Here is a 24,940-nt window from a genome sequence, read left to right on the forward strand (position 1 = left end):
TATACGCACGGGCGACACATTTCTGTTGCCTGGCTTTTCTCTCCAATTTCAATCATTGGTGTCCATGAGAAGCAGTGGCGAACAAACGGTAAACATATCAGCGGACCCATCTCTACCATCTCCCGTTTTCCGGAGGTAGGAGGGGAGGGATAGGATGGGAGGGGATAGGATGGGGTGGGAGGGGAGGGGGATAGGATGGGGTGGGAGGGATAGGATAGGATGGGGTGGGAGGGGATAGGATGGGGTGGGAGGGGATAGGATAGGATGGGGTGGGGTGGGAGGGGATAGGATGGGGTGGGAGGGGATAGGATGGGGTGGGAGGGGATAGGATGGGATGGGGTGGAGGGGAGGGGATAGGATGGGAGGGGATAGGATAGGATGGGGTGGGAGGGATAGGATGGGTGGGAGGGGATAGGATAGGATGGGGTGGGAGGGGAGGGGATAGGATGGGAGGGGATAGGATAGGATGGGGTGGGAGGGGAGGGGATAGGATGGGGTGGGAGGGGATAGGATGGGGTGGGAGGGGATAGGATGGGGTGGGAGGGGATAGGATGGGGTGGGAGGGGAGGGGATAGGATGGGGTGGGAGGGGATAGGATGGGGTGGGAGGGGAGGGGAGGGGAGGGGATGGGATGGGGTGGGAGGGGAGGGGATGGGATGGGGTGGGAGGGGAGGGGATAGGATGGGGTGGGAGGGGATAGGATGGGGTGGGAGGGGAGGGGATAGGATGGGGTGGGAGGGGAGGGGAGGGGATAGGATGGGGTGGGAGGGAGGGGATAGGATGGGGTGGGAGGGGAGGGGATAGGATGGGGTGGGAGGGGATAGGATGGGGTGGGAGGGGAGGGGGATAGGATGGGGTGGGAGGGGAGGGGAGGGGATAGGATGGGGTGGGAGGGGAGGGGATAGGATGGGGTGGGAGGGGAGGGGAGGGGAGGGGATAGGATGGGGTGGGAGGGGAGGGGATAGGATGGGGTGGGAGGGGAGGGGATAGGATGGGGTGGGAGGGGAGGGGATAGGATGGGGAGGGAGGGGAGGGGATAGGATGGGGTGGGAGGGGAGGGGGTAGATGGGGTGGGAGGGGAGGGGGTAGGATGGGGTGGGAGGGGAGGGGATAGGATGGGTGGGAGGGGAGGGGATAGGATGGGTGGGAGGGGAGGGGATAGGATGGGGTGGGAGGGGAGGGGATAGGATGGGGTGGGAGGGGAGGGGATAGGATGGGGTGGGAGGGAGGGAAGGGGATAGGATGGGGTGGGAGGGGAGGGGATAGGATGGGGTGGGAGGGGAGGGGATGGGATGGGGTGGGAGGGGAGGGGATAGGATGGGGTGGGAGGGGAGGGAAGGGGATAGGATGGGGTGGGAGGGGAGGGGATAGGATGGGGTGGGAGGGGAGGGGATAGGATGGGGTGGGAGGGGATAGGATGGGGTGGGAGGGGAGGGGATAGGATGGGGTGGGAGGGGAGGGGATAGGATGGGGTGGGAGGGGGCCACAAAGACAATTTTCCCTCTCCTCCTCCTCCTCCTTCTCCCATCCACTCCGCCATTGCACGACGCCGCGCGGCGCTGGTCATTGCATCGCGCTGGTTACCTAGCAACCAGGCATCCCTCGTCCCCTGCCGTCTCCAGGCAACGAGACCTGCGACCATAATCAACCTGCCATCCCCTCCCCCCCACCACGCACGCACGCACGCACACACGCACATCCTCCGCCTCTTGCCGCTCTACTCTCGTTTCTCTCCTCCGCCTTCTCTCCTCTCTTGCTTTTCCCTCCTCATCCTAAAGGCGCGTATATGCTGGGACACGCCGGTGAACGCACGCGCACGCACACACACACACACACCCATGGGACCATCCCACCGCTCAGGATGGAGACTCACATTCACAAGCAGGGACATTTAAAAAAGAAAAGGCTAAATAGAAGGAGATTCATAGACACGGAAGAGCGCAGGCGCGCATTGAGAGATGCAACAAAGAGGCAGGGACAAAACGCATTGAACATTAAGTATAGTCTGTTAATGTTTCTACACACAGCCACAGATAGAGTGTAGAGTGTAAACAGGCGCGCGCGTGCACACACACACACACACACACACACACACACACAGAAAGGAAGCCTTGTAGCAGAAGTGAAACCTGTCACATATTCACGGAATCAATCAAACACAGGGGCAGGGGGGACAGAGAGCGCCGCGTGAGTACAGTTCAATAATCGACAATCATTGGCCCGGTCTTCAGTGTCAATGGTGCGTGCGACGAGTCGCTCATCGCCACACAACATTAAACTCTCTCCCTCTAAAGGGTGGGGTGTACGTTGGGCGGCTGGGAGAAAGAACGTTTGATAATGACGTTGACTTTTACTGTCAGATGAACATGAAGATGAAGAGAATCCACACCAGCCTTGACTCACAAATAGTTTCTTCTCTTTCAGGTGTTAAATATTCATGTCAACATCTATGGAGCAGAAAGAGGCGAAGCGACTGAATCATGGATGGATTCCCACGTGCGTTTGGGTTGGGCCTGCATGTCATAGCTTTAACCATTTAAGTCCCATGCATTTAAAAAAGTGTTTGCCTGATAAGATAAACTGCTTTTCCATTCACTTCACTTCGTACAGTGTTTAATTCTACCTTATAGTGCAACAAACACAAATAAATGTACACAGATATGTGTATAATATACGTACATACACATAGTAATAATAATAATAATATCTGGGACTGGAACTTTATTAGAAAAAACAATTAAAAGAGTAAAACCAATAAAACAGTGCATACTGTATAACAAGTTTAAAAACATGCATGTCTACCATGATTCCACTCTGGTCATGTGTCACAGAGCTCAAACAACCTAATGAGTTTCATTCCACGAGCCCTTTTACCTTTTGTGTGTGTGCCAACTCTATAGAACACACACACACACACACACACACACACACACACACACACACACACACACACACACACACACACACACACACACACACACACACACACACACACACACACACACACACACACACACACACACACACACACACACACACACACACACACACACACACACACTTCTCTCTCATAACCCCCATGCTTCTAAAAAATGCTCCATCCCTCTCTGTAACAGATGTCTGTATTTAAGCAGATAAACGTACAGGCTCAGCCCCCCTTCCCCCTCCCTCCCTCCCTCTAGACCCCCCCCCCCTCCTTCTCATTGCCACCCACTGCTCATTATGTCAAACTTTCATTCATTTCTATCTCTCCCTCCCCCCACTCTCTCGTTCTTCTCCCTCTCCTCCTGCCTCCTTTCATTCACCCAATTTCAACTCAATTCACACCCCCACCACCCCCCCCAGAAGTCCATTCTACATTCATTACTACAGTTGGGCCCATGAGTGACGTATGTGCATGGGAGGCTGGACCGCTACCTTCTCTTTCAGCCCCAGAGAGTCCAGTGTCTGCTGTACGGCTCCTTGGTTCACATTGATATGCGTGCGTATGTGAATGCATAAACGCATGAATGCACACTTTACTATAGTCTCTAGAAATAAGCCCATCAAATGAACTCAGCTCGCTCACTCATAGCGACGCACTTTATATCTTCATCGTCAACCGTTTCAGACGGACTGCGATGCTATACCGTATGAGGTCCACTAATATAAAAATATTATGCATTTAGGAGGAATACAAATTAATTTGAAATAATTACCCTAAAGCCTAGATTCACTCACTAATTCAGAAATAGAAATAAAATGTATACAGTACTACCATTTTGCCAACCAAGGCCTTGGGTCGTGTGCTATAGCATTTATATTGTTCTATCAATCCTGTTTCATATACAGAAGTAGTCATTCTTTCCCCAAATGTCTATGATCTCATTTTGGAATGCAATATAAATTGTGGACCGTGCACATGATACAATCTGGTACTCCGGTGGAAAATACCATATACTGTAGCACCATTTAGGAGCTGTTTTGAGAAAATAATATGCCAGGAAATGTAATATTGCATAGCCAAAATGTCTAAACCAGATCTAAACATTTGCTTCGTATTTTGTTAGGCTGCCATGTTGTTAGCCATGTCCTCTGTTCAATAATATTTGCCAGTCTTTACTGTATAAATGCTGATAAACATATTTGTAATGCTATAACTGGCATTGAGCGACGGTAGTGGAACAAGTACAAGTTTGTACATCTATACTGTTATTGTAAACACTTTCACAACGCATTATTATAATGCAAGCTATATTAGAGCTATAACATAATGCCATTACAATGGCACTATAATGGCCCAGAAATGACTGACAAGCTTCATTATCCAGAGTAAAAAGCAAGAGGCTGTACCATTACTCTACATGCAATACATTTAGACTATTGACAAAACCCCTCTGTCTGGGCACTGGTTGTGGCTGAGTAATAACCTAATTTATATACCCATTATATGACTGTGTCACGCACTGAAAATAGCCGATATACAAGCTCACAACGCATCGCATTGTGAGCTTGTATATCGGCTATTTTACGTGTACAGCACTGTCGTGCGAGGAAGTAAGAATAAGGCGTTAATGTCAGGCTTTAGTTACAAACTAAGCTCATTTCTCTTATACGGACAGCTTATATGGTGGGAGCTGAGGAGTTGAAACCACTCTTTTACTTCCATACATTGTAGATAGGTGATGCAGAGTTCTGAGAGAATGGATTTTCTGTCCAAACAAAGATCTCATAAGACCATCAAATTCAAGCTGCAAACTCCAACAATGTTTTCCTCTGGACGGACGGACACACACACACACACACACGCACGCACGCACGCACGCACGCACACGCGCACACGCACACGCACACGCGCACACACACACACACACACACACACACACACACACACACACACACACACACACACACACACACACACACACACACACACACACACCACCCCCCACTTCAGTAAACCACATTAGCCTGAACACCTGCCCTCCCCTCCCCCATTGCACACGCACTACTACACGCAAGAACAGACTCTGCATGCTGACTTATAATGTACAAATTCACTCCTATAAGCACTGACAACATCTGTCAAAAAGACAATACATGCATGTCAGTCAAATGGCAAAACCGCCTGAGTGATATCCACTGCCGTCTGCTAATAAGGGCTGATATCTCTAGCCTCCCCACAGGAGCACTCATGAACTGTAATGGCAACTAAAAATACAACTCAATCATTTTTATCCTTACACAAAGAGAGGGAGGGAGGCCACTGCTACACCCTAAAAGAATATACCTTTTACAACATCCACTTCAGTTTAAGCTCTATGATCTATACTTGATAGCTGCCAGTTGATCCTAGAATATAGTGTATGGGAGAGCAGGTTTTTATTTTTACGCTAAATGGTTACATAACATTTATGACAGCACTTCACTGTTCTGGAGGTTTGGAAGAACCTCTGTTGCTCGGGGTGAGATGTTGACCGCACAGTCGCAGCATTGCCGGTTCGGTTCCGGCAAGAGACTTTTACCCTCTCTGCTCTCGCTCAATTTCCTGTCTGTCCACCACACTGTCCTGGCTAATTAACCACATGAACCCTAGCATCCCTATTCTGGGCATTTGATAACAGAAATAGGAGAACTACAAGCAGATCTGCCATTTGTGCTTCTACACTAAAGACATTTGGTGTAGAAGTAAAAAAGGAGGGGGTAAAGCTTGTAGATCTGCTATTTTCAGCATGCAACCAAGTGTAAAATGACTTATACTGGATCTCTTGTCCACTAGTCCCTTCCTAACATTTTAGTCTAGTTTTTATTTATTGACGAAATTGTCGATATATTTTGTCTTAGTTTTAGTCATCATAGCCTAGTTTTCATTTAGTTTCCATTTAGTTTTCCTCCGTGAAAAAAGGTAGTCGACGAACATTTTTCGTCTTAGTTTTAGTCGACGAAATCAACACTGCTCAGCTGACCAGCCAGACACATCGGCCCGACAACAGGCCTCTGTCGGCCAGAGGAAGATAGCACGTACAGATAAAGTACAGGGGAGACAAGACAAGACAACGGGAGGACAGGGTGTCCAAAGACAGACATGAAGAGTGCACTGACTATGGGAACAAAATCTTAAGGTTTCATTATGCCGTCAATCTCACTTTTCTTTCTTTTTCTTTTTCTTTTTCTTTTTCTTCGACCTTACCTCTCACCTCTTTCATTCAGGGGAGCTTTCTGTCTTTTCTCTTGACATTTACCTGAATGTGTTTTTGTCACTCTATAGGTGTGTGTGTGTGTGTGTGTGTGTGTGTGTGTGTGTGTGTGTGTGTGTGTGTGTGTGAGTGAGTGAGTGAGTGAGTGAGTGAGTGAGAGAGAGAGAGAGAGAGACTCACTCTCACCTGAAATTAAACACAAAGCCAGGTGCACTCCAATCCCACCATCTGTTTACCCCTCCCTCCCTCCCTCTCTCTCTCCCTCACTCCCTGCCTCCTTCCTGTCCTTTCTTTCGTTTCCTTCATTTTCTTTGCGCTCCTTCGACAAGCACTTCTTTACCCTCCCATTTATTAATAGCAGATAACAATGAAAGAAATGTAAAAGAGCCTTTTAGACGACATTTCCTCTACAGAGAAGAGAAACGCCATATAATAGGAAATCAGGAAAGCTCTGCCTTCATGTATCTATATTCAGTGAGCTTTCTGCTCTACTTTAATTGCTTTTCATGCTATTTCTTTTGTACGGCTCTGGCCACGAGATGCCAAAGTTAATTATTCTTTGGCAGGGCAGGTGCAATTAGACGACAATTACACCACAGCTGGTAGCAAGGGCCGGGTGGTGCTTCCTCTACCCTGGGTGTAGTACGTATGCATTCACGTTGTGTGCGTGTGCAGCTAATAAGATGGTTTTCATCTTTTTAGGGGGAGGGGGGGGGGGGGGAGGGGTGCGATGAAGGAGGCTCACAATTGAGATTGGGAGTGGGGGGTGGAGGTGAGGGGCTCGGCTTGTTTCCCGATGCTCTTATGGGGCTTACAGAGGTAAGAGGGAGCGAGAAGGAGAGGGCCAGAGGGCCGCTGGGGAGATGGCCGCCCGCGGGAGACGCGGGGGGTTTTAGCCACAGGGAACCTGGATGCTGAGCTCCTCAGAGAGGTCAGGGAGGTTACACTACTGTCATGCTAATAATGGGATTTATATAGCTGGTACCCTAAACCACCCCCCACCCCCCTCTCTGTCTCTTCCTCTCAAACAGCCTGTCTATAGTCTACAATGGCACATATTAGTCACTCGCCATACCGGCGGTGACGTAGTTCATCGGCGGTTAAAGGCCCTTGTTAATAAATAAAAAAAGAGGAACAGAAGCGAGGATACGGAGGAGTAGAGGAAATGTCTCATAGATAGAGGAGTCAGGGAGGGCCCTCGGTCGCCTCGTCTCTCATACAGTGTGTTTCTATAGAGACACAGCTGTCATGTCATATTTAGCTCTGCAAATGTCAATTGACGGCGCACCTGCTGCCTGGCTATGCTAATAATGCTAGGTTTAACTTTGATTAGACTAAGAGAGAGTGGGAGGAGCGAGAGAGAGACGCAGATAGGCAGAGAGAGTACAAAATACAATGTAGAAAAGAGAGCGAGGGGGAGAGATAAGAGAGAGAGAGAGAGAGAGAGAGAGAGAGAGGAACAGAAGACAGAAGGAGAACTGTCAGTATGCCTCAAAGCGGTTTCTTCCGAACAGAGACAGATTCCAGGATGACTCAGACCTCACTGGAAGGATGTGTCTGAATGCATCACATATGAACCACATAGGAGAGCAGCCTCTGCCCTTTAATGAAGCCCCATCAGCTAAAGGGGAAGTCAGGCCTGCATGTCAAAGTCACTTACGTTCCCTGTATCACTGTGCGTCTTCATATGTGTGTGTGTGTGTGTGTGTGTGTGTGTGTGTGTGTGTGTGTGTGTGTGTGTGTGTGTGTGTGTGTGTGTGTGTGTGTGTGTGTGTGTGTGTGTGTGTGTGCGCGCGTGCGCATGTTTGTCACATGCAGATCTACATATGTGTGTTTGTGAGTGTCCTGTGTCACTGCATGTCTCCATATGTATGTGTACGACTATGTGTACGACTTCACACACACACACATCTCATTATGTGTGTGTGTGTGTGTGTGTCCCCTGTGTTGCTGCATGTCTTCATGTGTGTGTGTCTCTCATGTAATGATTTGTCTTCATATGTGTGCCCTGCAGTGTCACTGCATGTTCAGGACTGTGCTATGCGTGTGTGTGTGCTGTATTTGTCCTCCTGTGTCACTATGTGTCTAGATATGTGTGCAGTGTGCAGGGAGGCGTAATAATGTCACTAATCGCATTCTCTTTTTTTAGAGTTTTTTCCATGCACAGTCACGCACGCACATGCACGCACACACACACACACACACACACACACACACACACACACACACACACACTCGCACACACACACACACGCGCACACACACACACACACACACACACACACACACACACACACACACACACACACACAAGCTCTTGAGAAACGCCGGTTAAGTCAGGAAGACGACAATGACGACACTCACCCCTGGTAGCGTCTTCTGCTCGTGCAATGCATTCTGGGCCTTTAGGGCAGACTCTCGTGCGCAGTATGTCAGGAAGGCACATCCTGCAGACAGGGGGAGAGAGGCAGCAAGCAGCTCAGTGTATGTGTGCTAAATGGAGGTCAGCGAATTTTTACTGAACATGTCATGTTTGAAATGTCAGCCGCATATGCCACGTGTAAACAGATTATGTGAGGGACGCTTACTGTGGCTTCATGGTAAAGGCCAGTGGCCTGAAGTGTCCAGGAAGACCAAAAGCACTTCCACTTGCTTTCATTGTCAGTTTATACAGCACGCTAGAGGAGTTCTCGTCTTGTCTCGTTCGGATTGGCACACCTTTTTCAGTTAATATTTAGTATTTATAAATATTTTGTATATTTAAAAAAGATCCCTCTTTCATACTTCATTGTACAGTATGATGGCATTGCATGGTGAAAATAGCCAATCTACAAACTTGAAGTATGTCGTGATGCTTTGTGAGCTTGTAGATCTGCTATTGTCACAATTTTTTGAAAATCTCTGAACAATCTTTCCTACAATGATGTGAAAATGTGTTAATCACACATTTGTGTATACATTCTTTTGGTCAAATTAATAGTAAAATAAACAAATAGCATTTTGATGAATAGCTTTCTGGTGGAATCTAAGCAGTATGGGGAGTCGCCGAAAGGAATCCCTGTACATTCATTAATTGTACTTAAAACTACTTTATATTTATACTTGCCAATTAATTCCATTTCTCTGATTCTGAGTTAATGCCATATGGAAACGATCTTAGCAAACGATAACACTAATAGCAAGCAATGTCACATAACAGCAAAGGCCTTCATTAACCTTTAGGGCTCAGAGAAACATGAATATGGAAATGTATGTAGAATAGGTGTTATAAGTGTTAATGGAGTGATTCCACTTGCTCCGTGTGCCACACAAATGATTGATAGTGTATGTTGACTCTGGGAGAGAGTTATTTTCCCCCCTCCTGCTATCAGATGAGCAGCTGTAATGACATTCTCTGTGCCATAATCTAACCTGGGTCACTGCACTGATCCTACAACAAAATCCTCAATATTCATTTAAAACGCTGAGGGTAAAATGGTCCATTTTTACATGTATGCACGCACACACACATGCACACAAATGAACATTGAGGATTTCACTGTGTGTAGCTAGGGCCTGAAACGTAGACTTATTCCACATGGGAATAAATTATGCCAAACTACTAGGGGTTTAAGGCCACACTCATCTTTTGTGCACCATATAGGATAGGCTATACAACCTGAAACATCTGACTCAAAGTATTTTGAGTGTGTTAAATCTACAGATAAGCTATACGCTTTCACAACCCTGAAACTATGAGTCTATACAGATGTCATCTGAAGAACTCGTCTCTCTCTCTCGTACCTTTGTGCATCCCCGTGTATTTGTCCTTTATGACGGTCAACTCATAGATCTTCCCAAACTGTTCAAATATGGGCTTGAGGTCCTTCTCCTCCAGGTTTCGGGGGATCTGCCCGATGAAGAGCTTGATTGCGTCTGCCTCCTTCATTGAGAGTCTTGCAGGTGAAGGGGGGGGGGGGAGTGACAGTGGAAGCAGTCAGGTGGATCGGACAGGATCCAAATCCTCAGGCAGCGAGAGGGCGGCAGAACAGAAGCTTTCACACTGTGGACGACAGGGCCGGCGAGACAGATGTCATTCCATGTTCAGAAGAACAGCACATATGCTGTCAAATACAGAACTTGCATGGCATAGAAATGGAAATGGGACTCCGTATAAAGTGTCCATTTGGTTCAATTTGTATACACTCTCTGGATTAAATGAACGTTCAGGATTTTACTGTGCAATATCAAACCTAATAGAATGTAGTTCAACATGCTTTACAATTGTGACATTTAGATGATCCAAATGGAAGAAAACATTGAATTTAAATGAAAACAAGATTGAAATAATGAATTTATCAGCTTCTAAACATTTAAACAAATTGTATAGGCCAGACTCCCATAATAAATCTGGAAAGGTACAAAAAAAATAAAAAATTTGATGATTTAGTAGTAGGCTATATGGCCATAAAATCGTGATCTCGCATGTGTAATGATCTTGGCATGTCACTGTTTGCAATCAATATTCATAATTCATAGCTGTAGGGATGACATAAGGTTTTTTGGTTAAAAAAAATAGGTTACTGTTCAACGCAATAAATAAACATTGGCTAAGTCAAACAGAATCCTTTGTTGTGGCGCCCTTCGTGCGTTTGGGGCTGATCATAGTGAAATACACAGCGATGTGACAGCGTGTCAACACACCGACCCCTGCGGTCTCTTTGTCAAGATAGGTTGACAAAAACAATGGCCCGATTATTATTTCACATTTGACAAAAATAATAATAAAATAAACCTGGTTTCTCAATGACGAAATAATGTAGGCTAATCTGTAAATATTGTAATTTCCTGGCTCTCTCGTCTTTCCTCGCTTAATTTTGCGACTATTAACAAAAATATTCCATAGATGTGTCTGTGAATAATATTAGAATAACAAGTTATACGACCACCTACCTCCTATAGCAACGCAACTAACAAATCCAGCGACGGTCCTTTATCCGGCATGAGCGTGTTTATCTTGATTTACCTCTTGTTTTTTTTCTGGTCTTTGTTGACAGAGCCCTTGTCCTCCGCTATACGACTGTTTACAGACACCAGCCCCAACTGAAATAAATAAATCTCGAAATAGAAAAACAATTTTCGCCAGATTTAAAAGGGCGTGAAGTGTTATAATTTGAATTCCTCACAATAGATTACATATAGAACGGGGCTGTCGCTTGCTCCCGGTTTTGCTTCTTGTCTCCCTCCCTCCCTCTCTCTGTCTGCGTGTGTGAGCGTGAGTGTGTCTGTGTGTGCGCGTGTGTTTGTGTGTGTGTGTGTGTGTGAGTGAGTGTGTGTGAGTGCGTGCGTGTGTGTGGGTAGCTACTCCTCCTTTGACGTCGTAAGCCGGTGTCTCCCTCCCCTGTCGATCTCACTTCCATCCTCCCTTGGGTTGTACAAGCCGTGATGTCCAACGGTGGGGACCGTCGCCAAAAGACCTCAAACCAGGCTCAAAGGGTGACTAAATAAATACAGAATAAAATAGAAAATAACGTTTGTAAAAAGATGTATTTGTGACACCCCTGTAGGCTACACTAAACACGCAAGTCAATCTTAAATCAACATAACATGAGCTAAAATTCAAGGATACATGCATCATCTTTTAATTTTAAGTTATTTTACTGCCATAAAATAGTGAGGGGTGTGTTTGTTTGTGTGTGTGTCGGGGGGGGGGGGGGGGGTTATAGGATAGAATATAACAGAATAGTATTATGACATTATATATAGCCTACTAGCACAAAATAAAAGCTAAATGTGTAGCAGGGCAACAGATGTTAGCTTTCGCGTATATATGGTCCTGCTTTTATGCTTTCAACGTTGGTCGTGCACAAGGCAGATGGTCCCTGACATGAAGGGATGCAAATCCATCTTTTGTTCTCGCAGGAGGAGCTGGCCGCGGTGCTGAAATGGGTAGACGTCGTGAGTCGTGACTGCCACGTACGTTCCCAGCCTCTCATGAAAAATCACGTTTTCAGGGGGAACAAATATTTATTTTTTTACCCCAGTTTGTTCACAAATGCGTAATCGTACGTATACGGGGCAGTGGGGGCACACACGCCCACAACGAGATGAAATCCAAGCTGGACTCGGGCATGATGTAAACAATGAGCCCACATGACGGCACACACCCGACATGCGCAGACTTAAAAACTAGGGGATGATTCAGTCACGATTCGCAGCTGGGTCGGTCGGTGTGTGTCTCTCTCTCTCTCTCTCTCACACACACACACACACACACACACACACACACACACACACACACATATAATGTTACACACTCATTTCATCACTTATTACAAATACACACTCTTCCTGCAAAGGGCCTGCATTTATATAATATAGCCTAGTTTTAGAACTCAATCCCTGTTGTGTGGATGTGTGTGTGTGTGTGTGTGTGTGTGTGTGTGTATTTCACTCTGCTGTACCCAGATGACTTCTCGGCTTTGCCTCGAATGGTGAGACCTAACCATCTGTCATTTGTCCCTAAATCCTATATCCGCCCTTCGACACTTCAACCCCAATCTACTCCAATGAACGGTCCCTGCAGGGACTTAAGAGTGATTCCAGCCTGGGTATAATCTTACAAAGTATATAGTGTACTGAACTACTGTGCCTACATCATTAAAGTAGTGTCACAAAGGATTTCACACAGAATATGGAATGATCCTGCACTGCTGTTATACAACAGGCCTATTACTTGGGTGTAGTACTAGCTCTTATCCATAGCTCTAATGCAGTTTCATTTAGAGCTATATGTTACCGATGACTTCCGGGGCTCACATAAATGCAGACCAGCCTCTCGTCTTTAGCGTAAATAAAAAATAACATTTTTGCTACTCACCAATACAAAGAGGGGTTGTGTCATTAGAAAGCCTATACTTTCCTTAGTGGAAGCACTATGAGCCCCCACTACACAAAAGGTACTTTTTGGCCAGAAAGGGATTTTTTTCCCTCTATGAGGGTTTTCTCTTGGCAATATCGGTAGAGGGCGCAGTGGAGTAACAAAGTATTTTTTCCCTGTGGAAAAATAATCCCTTTTTGGCCAAAAAGTACCTTTTATATGTGTAGTGGGGGCTCAGAGTGCTTCCACTAAGGAAAGTAGGCTTTCTGCCCTTTATGCCCCAAATAATTATAATTAAATATAAAAACAAAACCGCTCTTTTTGGCATCTGCCACTGAAGGTGACTTGATTGATTGACAAGGGCCTGTCGGCTCCCTTCACGGCTTCTAAATGTAGAGAAATGCTTTGTTTTCCAGAGTCAGTATAGCATTATAAAGAACCTGAAAACCTACCACTTCCATACAGAATGGGAGGAAGGCTTTCCCCCCACTATTTCACTTTCTAAGTGTGTTTGTCTTAGCGCCGCTATTCCAAACCGCCTTCAGTTTTTATTTATTTATTTATTTTATTCAGGGTGGGTATAGAATAGAATCTATTCTATACCCACCCTGAATAAAATAAATAAATAAATAAAAACTGGAAAAAAAAAATCAACATGATCTATTCAATAGATCATGTTGAGCTGGTCATTTTAAAAGTTGTCCAAAACGTGTGGGCACCCCTGGATTAGATGTATTGATGATACTGCAACCCCTCTTCTGTGGACATCCACATTTATGTAGCTTTGCTGCAATGACTGAATTTCTCCCCTGCATGGAAATAACAAAATCAGAATCTCACAGAGAAACTCATTAGTCTACCAAGAAGGAATAATTGCAGGGAATAATTTGACGTTGTGCGTAATGGTTGCAACAGCTAAATCATACACTTTCCAGTTTCCACTGGATCAAACAATGCATGAGAATATATATACACAAACAACCAATCACAAAGAGGCCAGACTGTCGAGGCACAAAAACAAATAAGGACTTGAAACAGTATTTTTAAAAATATACAAGGTAATACTTTATTGCACATGACGTGAACACATTCTATGAACAAAACAACATGTTTTCTGAAGCACACATTTGCCATTTAATGCATGCACTTCTGGTGTGAAAGAGAGACAGAGACTCAGAGAGAGGCATAGATCAATGTTCTATCATCTTGGGCTGTACTTACACTGTCACTCACTCACAGGCCAGTCTCACTCATCCACTCCACTCTCCTGTGGCTCTTGTCAAGGTCTTCTGTTCAGTCCTGCACAGTGCACACACACACACGCGCACACACACACACACACACACACACGCACGCACGCACAAATCAATCTCAACATTGAAATCAAATGCTACCATTTTCTTGCAGAGAATGTCTCTATTTCTTAAATGGCAGAGTGAAAAGCAGAGCTGTGTAGAGCTTGCGGGGTCGTTACCATGGGGAGGACACAATACTCCTCCTCTGTTCACAAGCTCCATCTCTACTAGGAGACCTTCCTTCTTACATCTCGTCTCAGAAGCTGCTGGCACCACATTAGAGAGACATCAAGGTGTAGCTCTGGAGTCCTACAGGAGACAGGTGGTGGGGGTGGGGAGTAGGAAGAGGAAAGGGGAAGAGAGATGATGAAATACTATGGGAGGGCGTCAAGGCGAGGTAGCCTACATTAAGTGATAAAGACATCAGTTTTTCCAAAACTTGAACTTCCTATAAAAATTGACAAATTCCCTATAATGAGATGTGCGTGTGTATAAACACATGCAGTAGCCTCCTATGTACATGTGTACAGTAATACTGATAACATATATATATCGTATCTATAGGCCTACACACGCACGCGCGCGGGCACGCATACACACAATTTTGGACAATGAACCCGAAGACCTGTAAGTCTACAGTCTACGTGTATAAGGCTATATAATGCTTAATCTCTTGCTTTCTATAGATGGGCAAACGCGAATGAAGGCCTGCGGATGAACAAACACTAACCCGTCATTTAGCCTACCCTGAAAACTATGGACGCGTACGACGCGTCCCGTAGTTAGTAGGCCATTACCAAATCTCCTCTATCATGATCCAACGGGATGTTTAGCTTCAGACTGTAGCTTGCATTTCATTTGACCGACGACGAGGAGGAGCGTAGGCTATACTGCAAGTCAACAACACGGTGATAGAGACGCTTTACTGACATCTGGCGTCGACTGGATGAAATGAACTAACAGAGCTGAATTTGTATATTCACTTGCACGTCACGAATTATCCCGTGGTTACACTATAAACTAAAGACGTTTTGACGGACACGCTACTCGAGGATTGTAACCTAAAAGATTGTACAAGCCAAGTAACGAGGAATATCTGTATTAACTGTCATCGTACAGGAAGTCACCATTTGTTTTAGTTGAGTTGGTAAAAAGATGAGAAATAAAACTAGTTATATTTCAAATGATTGATTGTGGACTATAGCAAATGGATTTCAATAAGTTAGCATTTTTTAACTTTTTTTGAAGACTAATACCTATGTTTGGTTAGTTTAATTGGTTGTTTTCTTTTCTCTCTTTTTTTAAAGTATAATTTCTTCCTAGATCTGCTACAGAACATTTTACCCAACAGCCCCCCAAAATGTAACTTTGCACTAGTAAGCTATGAATGTAATTCAACATATATTTTTAAAACATACTTTGTCATGCAAATCTTATGACAGTTTCAAATTATCCTAGTTTTGTAAAGTTCACATATTTGAATTTGGAAAATGACGAGTTTACAATTTTTACTCTTACAGTAAAGTTTAACTGTATAGGTTATTAAGCCTATACTGCTCTAAACAATGTTTACTTTTCTAAAACGCCAATATCCTAAGCCCTAAAAATGTATATACGATTGGACAGAAATGATGTAATTTTCCATCAAGAATCTTAATTTTTTAGTATTATATATATATATATATAATTAGAATTTAAAAAATCCTATAGGCGAGGTATGGGTTAGATCGATTCTGACATTAGTATTTAATCAATGAAGAAAATCAATTGAGCAAAATGACGATATTTCAAGTTGAGGCAGGCTAGTGCCTGAATATTTCACGAGGATATCATAACCTTGCTTTAACTCATCTTTACTTCCCGTCAAAGTCAGAATTACCGAGGAGAGATCTACTGAGACTGCCTGTCAAACTACATTACTGGTTATTAAATCAACTCTGGAGATATGATTACAATATAATGGGCATCCACCATCAGCAGGTCTTTATTTGGCTCTGATTTGACAAAGGGTCACTGGTTTCTGAGAAAGCTTGTTAGGGTCAACATTTAAAAAGCCAAGTGCAGCTAAATATCAATAAGCTTTGTCAAGTCAAACATGGTAGTAAATTGGTATGAAATGCTAGTCGTGCAGTCCCAGAGATCAAGTTATTTACATTAACATTTTGCATTAAAGGTTAGAAAACAAAGTGACATATAGCCATTCTCCTTTATGTTAAACATTACTTCAGTTTTTTTGTGAATTATAGCCCATTTTGGTAGCACTCAACAGTTTATGAACCCTACAGGGAATATACAAATCTGATTCAACATTTGCTCTGCAAGATAACATTTCCCACCCGCTTCCTAATGCTCATAAATTAGATTAAATCCTTTTAAAGATTAGTAAATCTTTAAATAGTCATTCTAAATGGCCCAATTAGCCTAATTTAAATATTTTCTCTTTTCTCTTGGCCAAGTACATACAGGACATAATTTTAGGATATGCATGCATATTGAAAGTTTTGTGGGGTGATGGTTTCAGGCAGGAGTGTGACTCCATCACAGAGTAGAGCAAAGCAAAACACCAGTTTTCAAAATTAGGTTTTATTAGACAAAACAAGTAAAATGAAGGTGAAGGCGAGAGTCTTCATCCAGTGCAGAAAATGGACCTCCTTTCTTCTGAGTCGATTTAAAAAGAAGAAAAAGCTCTCTCCAAAGGACTTATTTGTCTCCCTTTAACTAGACTTGTGCTAGCATTTCTACAAACAACTAAACGAGACGTGAAACTCGTTGGCGAAAGACTAACGCAGTGGGCGAAGGAAGCATAGTTTCACAAATAACAATCAAAGTCAAAGAACATAAAACGTGGAAAGAACATAAAACTCTATACACCGATATACTTTTCAGTTTTCACGTCCTCAAAGTGTATTTTAACACGCTGTCGTTTTAGCAAAATTAAGGATTACGATATGGAAGAGAGAGGAAGTGGGGGCTACAACTTCTTACTGAAAAGCGAACAGCAAAATCATTGCATCACCTACATTCATTTGTTGATCCCCTCCCATGAAATAAATATATTCGCATTGAACTGAAAACTGGTCATCTTCTACTCCCAGAATACTCACGCATCTGCATGCACAACGGCTCATCATGCACACGAAGCTATATCAAAGGGAGTAAGAATTCTAGGTTCTAGATAAAGCAACGGTTTATATTAGAACAAACTGAAAAAAAAAAGAAAGAAAGTGAATTATATACTGTATATATGTATATTATATATGTATGTATGTATATATCCACCTCTTATTTCCTTTTATCTTCAGTCTTCAAACTTCAGCTTGACAATCTTCTCAGAAGCTGTTTTCATTTTCATCTGTGGCATTTTCTTCTTAGCTTCTTGTTTGGTGCTCTTCACAAGGACGTTCAAGTTGAAAACTCTTCTTCCAACTGGTCCATGAAGTTCTCACGCACAACTGATGGCTCTGAGCCCCACTGTTAAACTCTTCTTCCGAATGCTCCATGACTCTCGTGCACAACTCACTGCTCTGAGCCATGCTGATTTTAAGTCCACTTGAAGTCTCTCTCTCTCCCCCCCCCTTCCATCCTCTCCTTTTCACATCCAAGTGCTGGCCATACATCTCCCTGTCTCAAGGCCAATTCATCAGATGTAGAGAAAAGTCTCACCTCTGTCACCATGACAAGAGGGACCCGTTTGGCAACTGGTCAAGTCAAAAACGTGGGGGTAGGTAGGGTCTTTTTTGGGGGAACATCGGGCCACCGGGTCCACCTCCTCTCGGAGGACGTTTGCCCTGTAGCCGTGGATCTGGCCCATGGAACGGCTGGAGAAGGGGTCGTGGACCTCCACGCAGTATTCCGCGAGGGTGAGGAGGACGATGTGGAGGGTGAGGGGGGCGGTGACGGGGCCACGGGCCGGGAAGAAGCATTTCATGATGAGGTGGTGGCGGCGGCATTCTCCCATGAGCATAGGGGGGGGGAGAGGGGCTGCGTTGATAGGCGTCAGGGCCAAAGTGCGGCTCAGGTCCGTAGTATGGATCCTCTGGACCATAGAAAGGCTCGTCAAGGAGTCTGCGAGGATCAGGGGGGAGCAGGATATCACCCCGCCGAAGATCGTCATGGAAGCGTCTCCGATCTTCCTGGTACCGCAAGTCAGGAGGCTGGAAGATGTCAGGGTGGCCGTGAATGTTGTCAGGGTGACGATGAACGTCGTCGGGATGACGGTGAATTCCGTCAGGGTGAGGGTGAATTCCGTCAGGGTGACGGTGAATTCCGTCAGGGTGAGGGTGAATTCCGTCAGGGTGACGGTGAATTCCGTCAGGGTGACGGTGAATGTCGTCAGGGTGGCGGTGAATTCCATCAGGGTGAGGGTGAATTCCATCAGGGTGACGGTGAATTCCATCAGGGTGACGGTGAATTCCATCAGGGTGACGGTGAACGTCAACATGATACGGGGGATCGTCCGTATGGAACATCGATTTATGCTGATGGTCGTGGATCACCATCCTACTAATTAAACTGTCTGTTCTAACCCCCGTGTCCTCCTTGACTTCTGCGTTGGGCACCTCTTGTCGCTGTGGAGGAGCCATCTCACTGCCAGCCATGGTGGGCAGAGCCTCCAAGCCACTTGGAGGAGGTGGCAAGTTGGGGAGAGGGGGGAGGATGCCTTTGAACAAGCCCTGCTGGGAGGCTGAACCCTGGGGCTCCTGTGTTTGGTCTGCTTGGTAAGGGTACAGGTGTGATGTCTGGTGTTCATTGTTTCCTCCTGGGGTTGCCACACTACAGCCACCAGGGGGCAGGACGCTTCCATCAGGGTATATGCCACTGTACCAACCTCCCATGCCCACCCCTCTCTCATTACCGCTTGTATTGATGGGGCCTCGCTCGCCTAGTGTTGGGCCCACCGCCTGTCCTGCAATCTGGTGGTAGCATTCAACAGGTGCTGCCGTTCCATGCTCCGCCCCCTCCTGGGTACCATATGGGTATGGTTGGTAGCCTTGCCCATTTTGAGACGCCCCTGGCTGTGCGTGAACGTGTTTTTGTGGATTGGCGGAGTCCTGCCAGGCACTAGTCTGGTAGATTGAGGGAGACAACTTGCCCTCTGTTGTTTTTGCAGCTGCGTCCACGGTGGACGGCTGCTTGGTGCTGGCCTCAAACGCATCCACAGCTGGCTTGTCCATGATCTCGTCTTGAGTAGGGGTGCCCCCGCCTTCATCCCTCACCGGGGTCCCGTCCCGGGTGTCTGTGCCAATTACCGGGCTGCCTCCCAGGGAGGGGTCATCAGAGGCAAAGCCCAGGCTAAAACTGAAACCAGGATTCCCATGCAGGAAGCTGTGGATTTTGGAATCCAGGCTCTGTGAGGGTTCCGGTTCCGGTTCCGGTTCGGCCAAGAGATCCATGTCTCTGTGCAGAGCCGAGACCAGAGCAGAAGCTGAGGTCAGCATAGGTGCTGCCTTGGGCGCTGGTGCCTTGGAGGCTAGCAGATGGGGGGCTGGTGCACGGGGGACTGGTACACGGGGGACTGGTGCCTGGGGGACTGGTGTTTGGGGGACTGGCGCCTGGGGGACTGGCGCCTGGGGGACTGGCGCCTGGGGGACTGGCGCCTGGGGGACTGGCACCTGGGGGACTGGCACCTGGGGGACTGGCGCCTGGGGGGCTGGTATTTGGGGGACTGGCGCATGGGAGACTGGTACATGGGGAACTGGAGCATGGGAGACTGGTGCACGGGGGACAGGTACCTGGTGGACTGGCGCTTGGTGCGCTGGTGCCTGGGGGGCAGGCACAAGGGGGGCTGGTGCACGGGAGGGCAGAGCAGAAGCTGCACTTGAGGTCAGGACAGCTGCTGCCTGCTGGACCGATGTCTGGGGGGCTGGCACATGGGGGACGGACGGCTGGCGGCCTGATGCACGGGGGACCGGTGCAAAGGGGCCTGGTGATGCTGGTTGGGCTGCTGTCTGATGGGCAGGCACATGGGGGGCTGGTGCCTGGGTGGCAGCTTCCTGGAGGGTCGCCCTTAGGGGACTGTGCCTCGCAGCGGAGATGGGTGGAGAGGGAACAGGTGTGGTGGAAGGGAGAGACATGCCACTGTTGGAGACTGCTGATGCAAGAGTAGAGGAGAGGGATGGAGGAGGCTTGCCTGTACTGGATGAGTCAGAAGATACAGTTCCAACTGAATTGGTAAGGAAGGAGGTGAGACCTGTGGGAAACGACAAGAGACAGAGGGGGAAATGGTTACAGAGAGAGAAAGATTACTGGGAAAAGGGGATAAACAAAACATTCTAACTGCTTTACCATATTCTTATTTTGTCAATTGTTGTAGAATTGACTGATTTTGAAGTGGTTCCAGTGCACATGGGACAAATGCATCCAACAGTCATTCTCTGGGCAGATGGAGAATCAAGCAACTCTTTATAACAAAGACAGGAGCATAACTATGAAAAAGCCCTGAGTAAGAACAGAGACCTTTTTAGATCACCTGGATGCCATCATATTGTTTTCCCTAGGATGGGCTGGTAAGGACTCGACTTGTGATTGGCTGAGAAGGAGGAAAGGGATCAATTATTTTTTGTGATAAATGTTTCAGATTGCGCTCTCCGATGAAGTTCTTTTAATTTATTGTGAAAATAGCTTATCTACAAGGTAACAACACCTGGCGGGAAAGCATTGTGAGCGTGTACATTTTAGCCATGTACACAAACTACAGACATAGTAACTTACTAGTTCCAAAACTGTATAGTTCTTATTAAGGCTGTCTTGCATTTTAAAACACATTTTGGGCTGTATTTTGCGTGTCTTAAGTACCAGGTCTTATTACCTAACTTGAGTAAACTAAAGACCTGGAGGCGTGATCAATGCTCTTTGGCTATTCTGAGTGGCCAAAGAGCATTGATCACGCCTCCAGGTCTTTATTTTACTCAAGTTAGGTAATAAGACCTGGTACTTAAGACACGCAAAATACAGCCCTTTGTGTCCAAGACGTCTACAGGAATTACCGTATGCGGTGCCCAGGACGTCAGTGGTAAAAAAAATATATATTCATTTTGTGATTTTCAATCAAAAACAAGACAAAAATAACATTGGGCACCCTGGGTCACTATTTTGAAAGCGTTAAAGTAAATGTTTTATTTGTTTATGTTGTTGTTACAATGCGCCAACCTCACCAAGTTAAATACTGTTCCCTTGCACATGCAACATAAACTCAGCAACAAAAGTTAGGAAACTTAACTTTGGTCTATTATGTGACTGTCTCCACTTTAATAATACCAATTGGTATTGTATTTTATCCACATCGCTCCTCCTGAATCTGAAGTTCGACTATCGGCAATGTGGATTCCGTCCTGGCCGTGGAACTACTGACCAGATCTATACTCTTGCAGGGATCCTGGAGAAGGCCTGGGAGGGAGTATTCATATCCGGTCTACATGTGTTTTGTGGATTTGGAGAAGGTCCCCCGGGAGGTGCTGCGGGAGTATGGGGTGAGGGGGACCTTGTTGAGGGCCATCCAATCTCTGTACACCCAAAGCGAGAGCTGTGTCCGTGTGCTCGGGAGAAGGTCGGATTAGTCTCCGGTGGGGGTTGGCCTCCGCCGAGGCGAAGTCGTGGTGGAGAGGGTATTCGACTTGGTGAGCTAAGGGTTCAAACCTGGTTGCCAAGCTGTTGCAGCAGCTTTTGGATGTTCCACCTGCTACAGAGTTCCAACACTGAGTCAGTGTAAAATAAATAAAGTATAAAAATGGCCAATATGTTTTTTCCCCCCTTATTACTGTGGGATAATGCAATCATCCAATCCACTAAGCAACTCAAAGCAAGGGTTGAATACCAAGCACGTTTAGCTGAGTTGCTCATTTCACGAACGCCTCTTATTTACAATCTATACAATCTATCGTTGTAAAGGTGACTAATGAACGATTCAAATTATATAAAGTACAATACCAATTGGTATTATAAAAGTGGAGAAATAATAGACCAAATATACATTTCTGAACTTTTGTTGCTGAGTTTACTTGGCAAAATAAAGATTTAACCACTTTCAACCTGTCATCCCTATTTTGGGCATGTAATTATAGGCTAAATGTAAAAAGAAAAAAAAGCATATATCTGTTAAATGCTCTGTTAAATGCTCTTGAAACAAACAAAGACAGATGACATGTGTGAACATCTCACCCTGTACTCCACTGCCTTGACCGCGGGCTTTGGCCAGAGCATTGAGGAGGTCTGCAGGGGTCATGTCCACCTTGGACAGCATGTTGACCAGAGAGCGTGCGTCCTTGGGCAGGACTGAGGCAGGAGGCAACGTTGCGGTTTGTGCCGACAAGAAGCCGGCGCCAGGACCTGGAGAAGGTGTCTCAACAGAGGCTCCTAGAGAAGAGAGACACATGTTAAACTTCAAGCTCAATATATACATCAACAGTGTTGCTTACCAACAATAGCTGATCTTCAGACAGTACGTACAATTCAGACGTTGTTAGCATGAGTTAGAGACTCACTGCACATGGGCACTGTGCTGGGGGGGCGGCTGTTAGAGACTCACTGCACATGGGCACTGTGCTGGGGGGGGCGGCTGTTAGAGACTCACTGCACATGGGCACTGTGCTGGGGGGGGCGGCTGTTAGAGACTCACTGCACATGGGCACTGTGCTGGGGGGGGCGGCTGTTAGAGACTCACTGCACATGGGCACTGTGCGGGGGGCCGACTGTTAGAGACTCACTGCACATGGGCACTGTGCGGGGGGGCGGGGTTGTTAGAGACTCACTGCACATGGGCACTGTGCGGGGGGCCGACTGTTAGAGACTCACTGCACATGGGCACTGTGCGGGGGGGGCGGCTGTTAGAGACTCACTGCACATGGGCACTGTGCGGGGGGCCGACTGTTAGAGACTCACTGCACATGGGCACTGTGCGGGGGGCCGACTGTTAGAGACTCACTGCACATGGGCACTGTGCGGGGGGCCATGTGCTGTTAGAGACTCACTGCACATGGGCACTGTGCGGGGGGGGGGGGGGGGGGGGGGGGGGGCGGTTGTTAGAGACTCACTGCACATGGGCACTGTGCGGGGGGGCGGTTGTTAGAGACTCACTGCACATGGGCACTGTGCGGGGGGGCGGTTGTTAGAGACTCACTGCACATGGGCACTGTGTGGGGGGCCGACTGTTAGAGACTCACTGCACATGGGCACTGTGCGGGGGGGCGGTTGTTAGAGACTCACTGCACATGGGCACTGTGCGGGGGGGCGGTTGTTAGAGACTCACTGCACATGGGCACTGTGCGGGGGGGGGCGACTGTTAGAGACTCACTGCACATGGGCACTGTGTGGGGGGGGAGGGGGGGTTAAGAGACTCACTGCACATGGGCACTGTGCGGAGGCACAAAGCTGCAAAACTTAAAAAAGATTTTATTTAAGCTTCATGGCACAAGCATGGAGATTCAGGTTGCGTAATTAGCACAAATAACAAACGGCTTAAAGATCACTTTCCCATTGTGTCAGCGACAGGTCTGTGTGTGTGTGTTCGGCTGTGACGTGTGTGTCTGTGTGTGTTCTTGCTGTTCTAATCCTGGGGTTGTGATATTAGAGCATATAGCTAACACAACATTTACCTTCCCATGGTTATGGCACCAACAGGTCTGTGTGCGCGCTTGCTTGTCTTTGCCGTTTGCTATGGGTCCATGCCGCCGCGACAGGATGCATGATGGGCTAACGCTATGTGTGTGTATACTTAACTGAGAGGGTCAAAAGCTTCCCTCTGTGAATATGAATGTTTTAGGGCCTCATGCTGCGTTCACATGGGCAGATACAAAACTACAGTCCACCATTCATTTTCAATGGAAGCCAGTGACATGAAGATGCATCTGACGTTTGGAGCAAATACACTGTGCAGCTTTGCATCGGCCTGTGTGAACACAGCATAACATTATGCAAATTAGTCGGGCAGGCGGAGTTAGGGCCCAGTTTTATTAGAGAGAGAGAGAGAGAGAGAGAGATTTTGTTCTTATTGCTGAGCCCTAATCAAACTTTGTCACTCACCTGTGTTCTTCAAGGCTGAGGTCAAACTGCTGATGAGGGAATTCATTTTATTCAGGTCAATGGTGGACAGGCCGGGAGCAGCAGGAGCAGCAGCAGCAGCAGCAGGAAATGATGAAGAAGAAGTTGTGGCATTTGTGACAGGAAGTGCCTCCGATGCCAACGATGGCCGAGTGTCTGCAGGCAGTACAGGGACTGGATTTGACACGGCTTCAGGCTTTTTAACAGGCTCCTCAACTACAGGTGACAAATTGACAGGGAGAGAGATGTAGAAACATTTGAGCCATTTTATATTGACTAATGTACAAAGCATGTGTAAGATAATAACCTGCCAATAATAAAAAAATAAATTGTTAAAAGATTTAAGCAGACATCACATCGCTGCAGTGGGTATCTGTGTTTTTTGTGCTAATAATTACTAATATGGCCAGAGATGCACATAGCACAGGACTCTACTGTGCAGTTACTGTACGTGACAAATACACGTGATAAATTCAGCATCAACAGTCATTGACAACTGTTGTGCAACGCCACAATGGATTTCAGTAATTACCATGTTCCTTTGTCTTGTGTAAATGCTCAACAAAATGTTCTTA

The 24,940-nt window shown here is 46.4% G+C and overlaps 2 protein-coding genes across 5 annotated transcripts in view; both read right to left on the bottom strand.

Annotated features, from left to right (window-relative positions):
- Positions 1–11,263, bottom strand: part of celf3a (cugbp, Elav-like family member 3a) — a 30,063-nt gene extending 18,800 nt beyond the window's left edge. The window contains exons 1-3 of the mRNA XM_080786817.1: positions 11,109–11,263; positions 9,960–10,218; positions 8,541–8,623 (exon numbers count right to left, since the gene is read on the bottom strand). Of these exons, the coding sequence (XP_080642943.1) occupies positions 8,541–8,623; positions 9,960–10,104 (228 nt within the window). The 5' untranslated portion in view covers positions 10,105–10,218; positions 11,109–11,263. The remainder of the gene's footprint in view (positions 1–8,540; positions 8,624–9,959; positions 10,219–11,108) is intronic.
- A 3,245-nt stretch (positions 11,264–14,508) lies between these two features.
- Positions 14,509–24,940, bottom strand: part of rprd2a (regulation of nuclear pre-mRNA domain containing 2a) — a 28,503-nt gene continuing 18,071 nt past the window's right edge. The window contains exons 8-11 of one of the 4 annotated variants that reach the window (XR_013965692.1): positions 24,348–24,581; positions 22,488–22,682; positions 17,610–20,520; positions 14,509–14,639 (exon numbers count right to left, since the gene is read on the bottom strand). Coding sequence is in view for 3 of the 4 variants with exons in the window: in XM_080788063.1 (XP_080644189.1) it covers positions 18,038–20,520; positions 22,488–22,682; positions 24,348–24,581 (2,912 nt within the window). In the remaining variant the exon portion in view is untranslated. Of the gene's footprint in view, positions 14,640–16,894; positions 20,521–22,487; positions 22,683–24,347; positions 24,582–24,940 lie in introns of those variants that run through there. The other 3 variants (XM_080788065.1, XM_080788064.1, XM_080788063.1) reach the window with 3 other exon arrangements.

This window comes from Protomyctophum bolini (genome assembly GCF_963924005.1).
Source record: "Protomyctophum bolini genome assembly, chromosome: 17".
NCBI classification, from domain to species: domain Eukaryota; kingdom Metazoa; phylum Chordata; class Actinopteri; order Myctophiformes; family Myctophidae; genus Protomyctophum; species Protomyctophum bolini.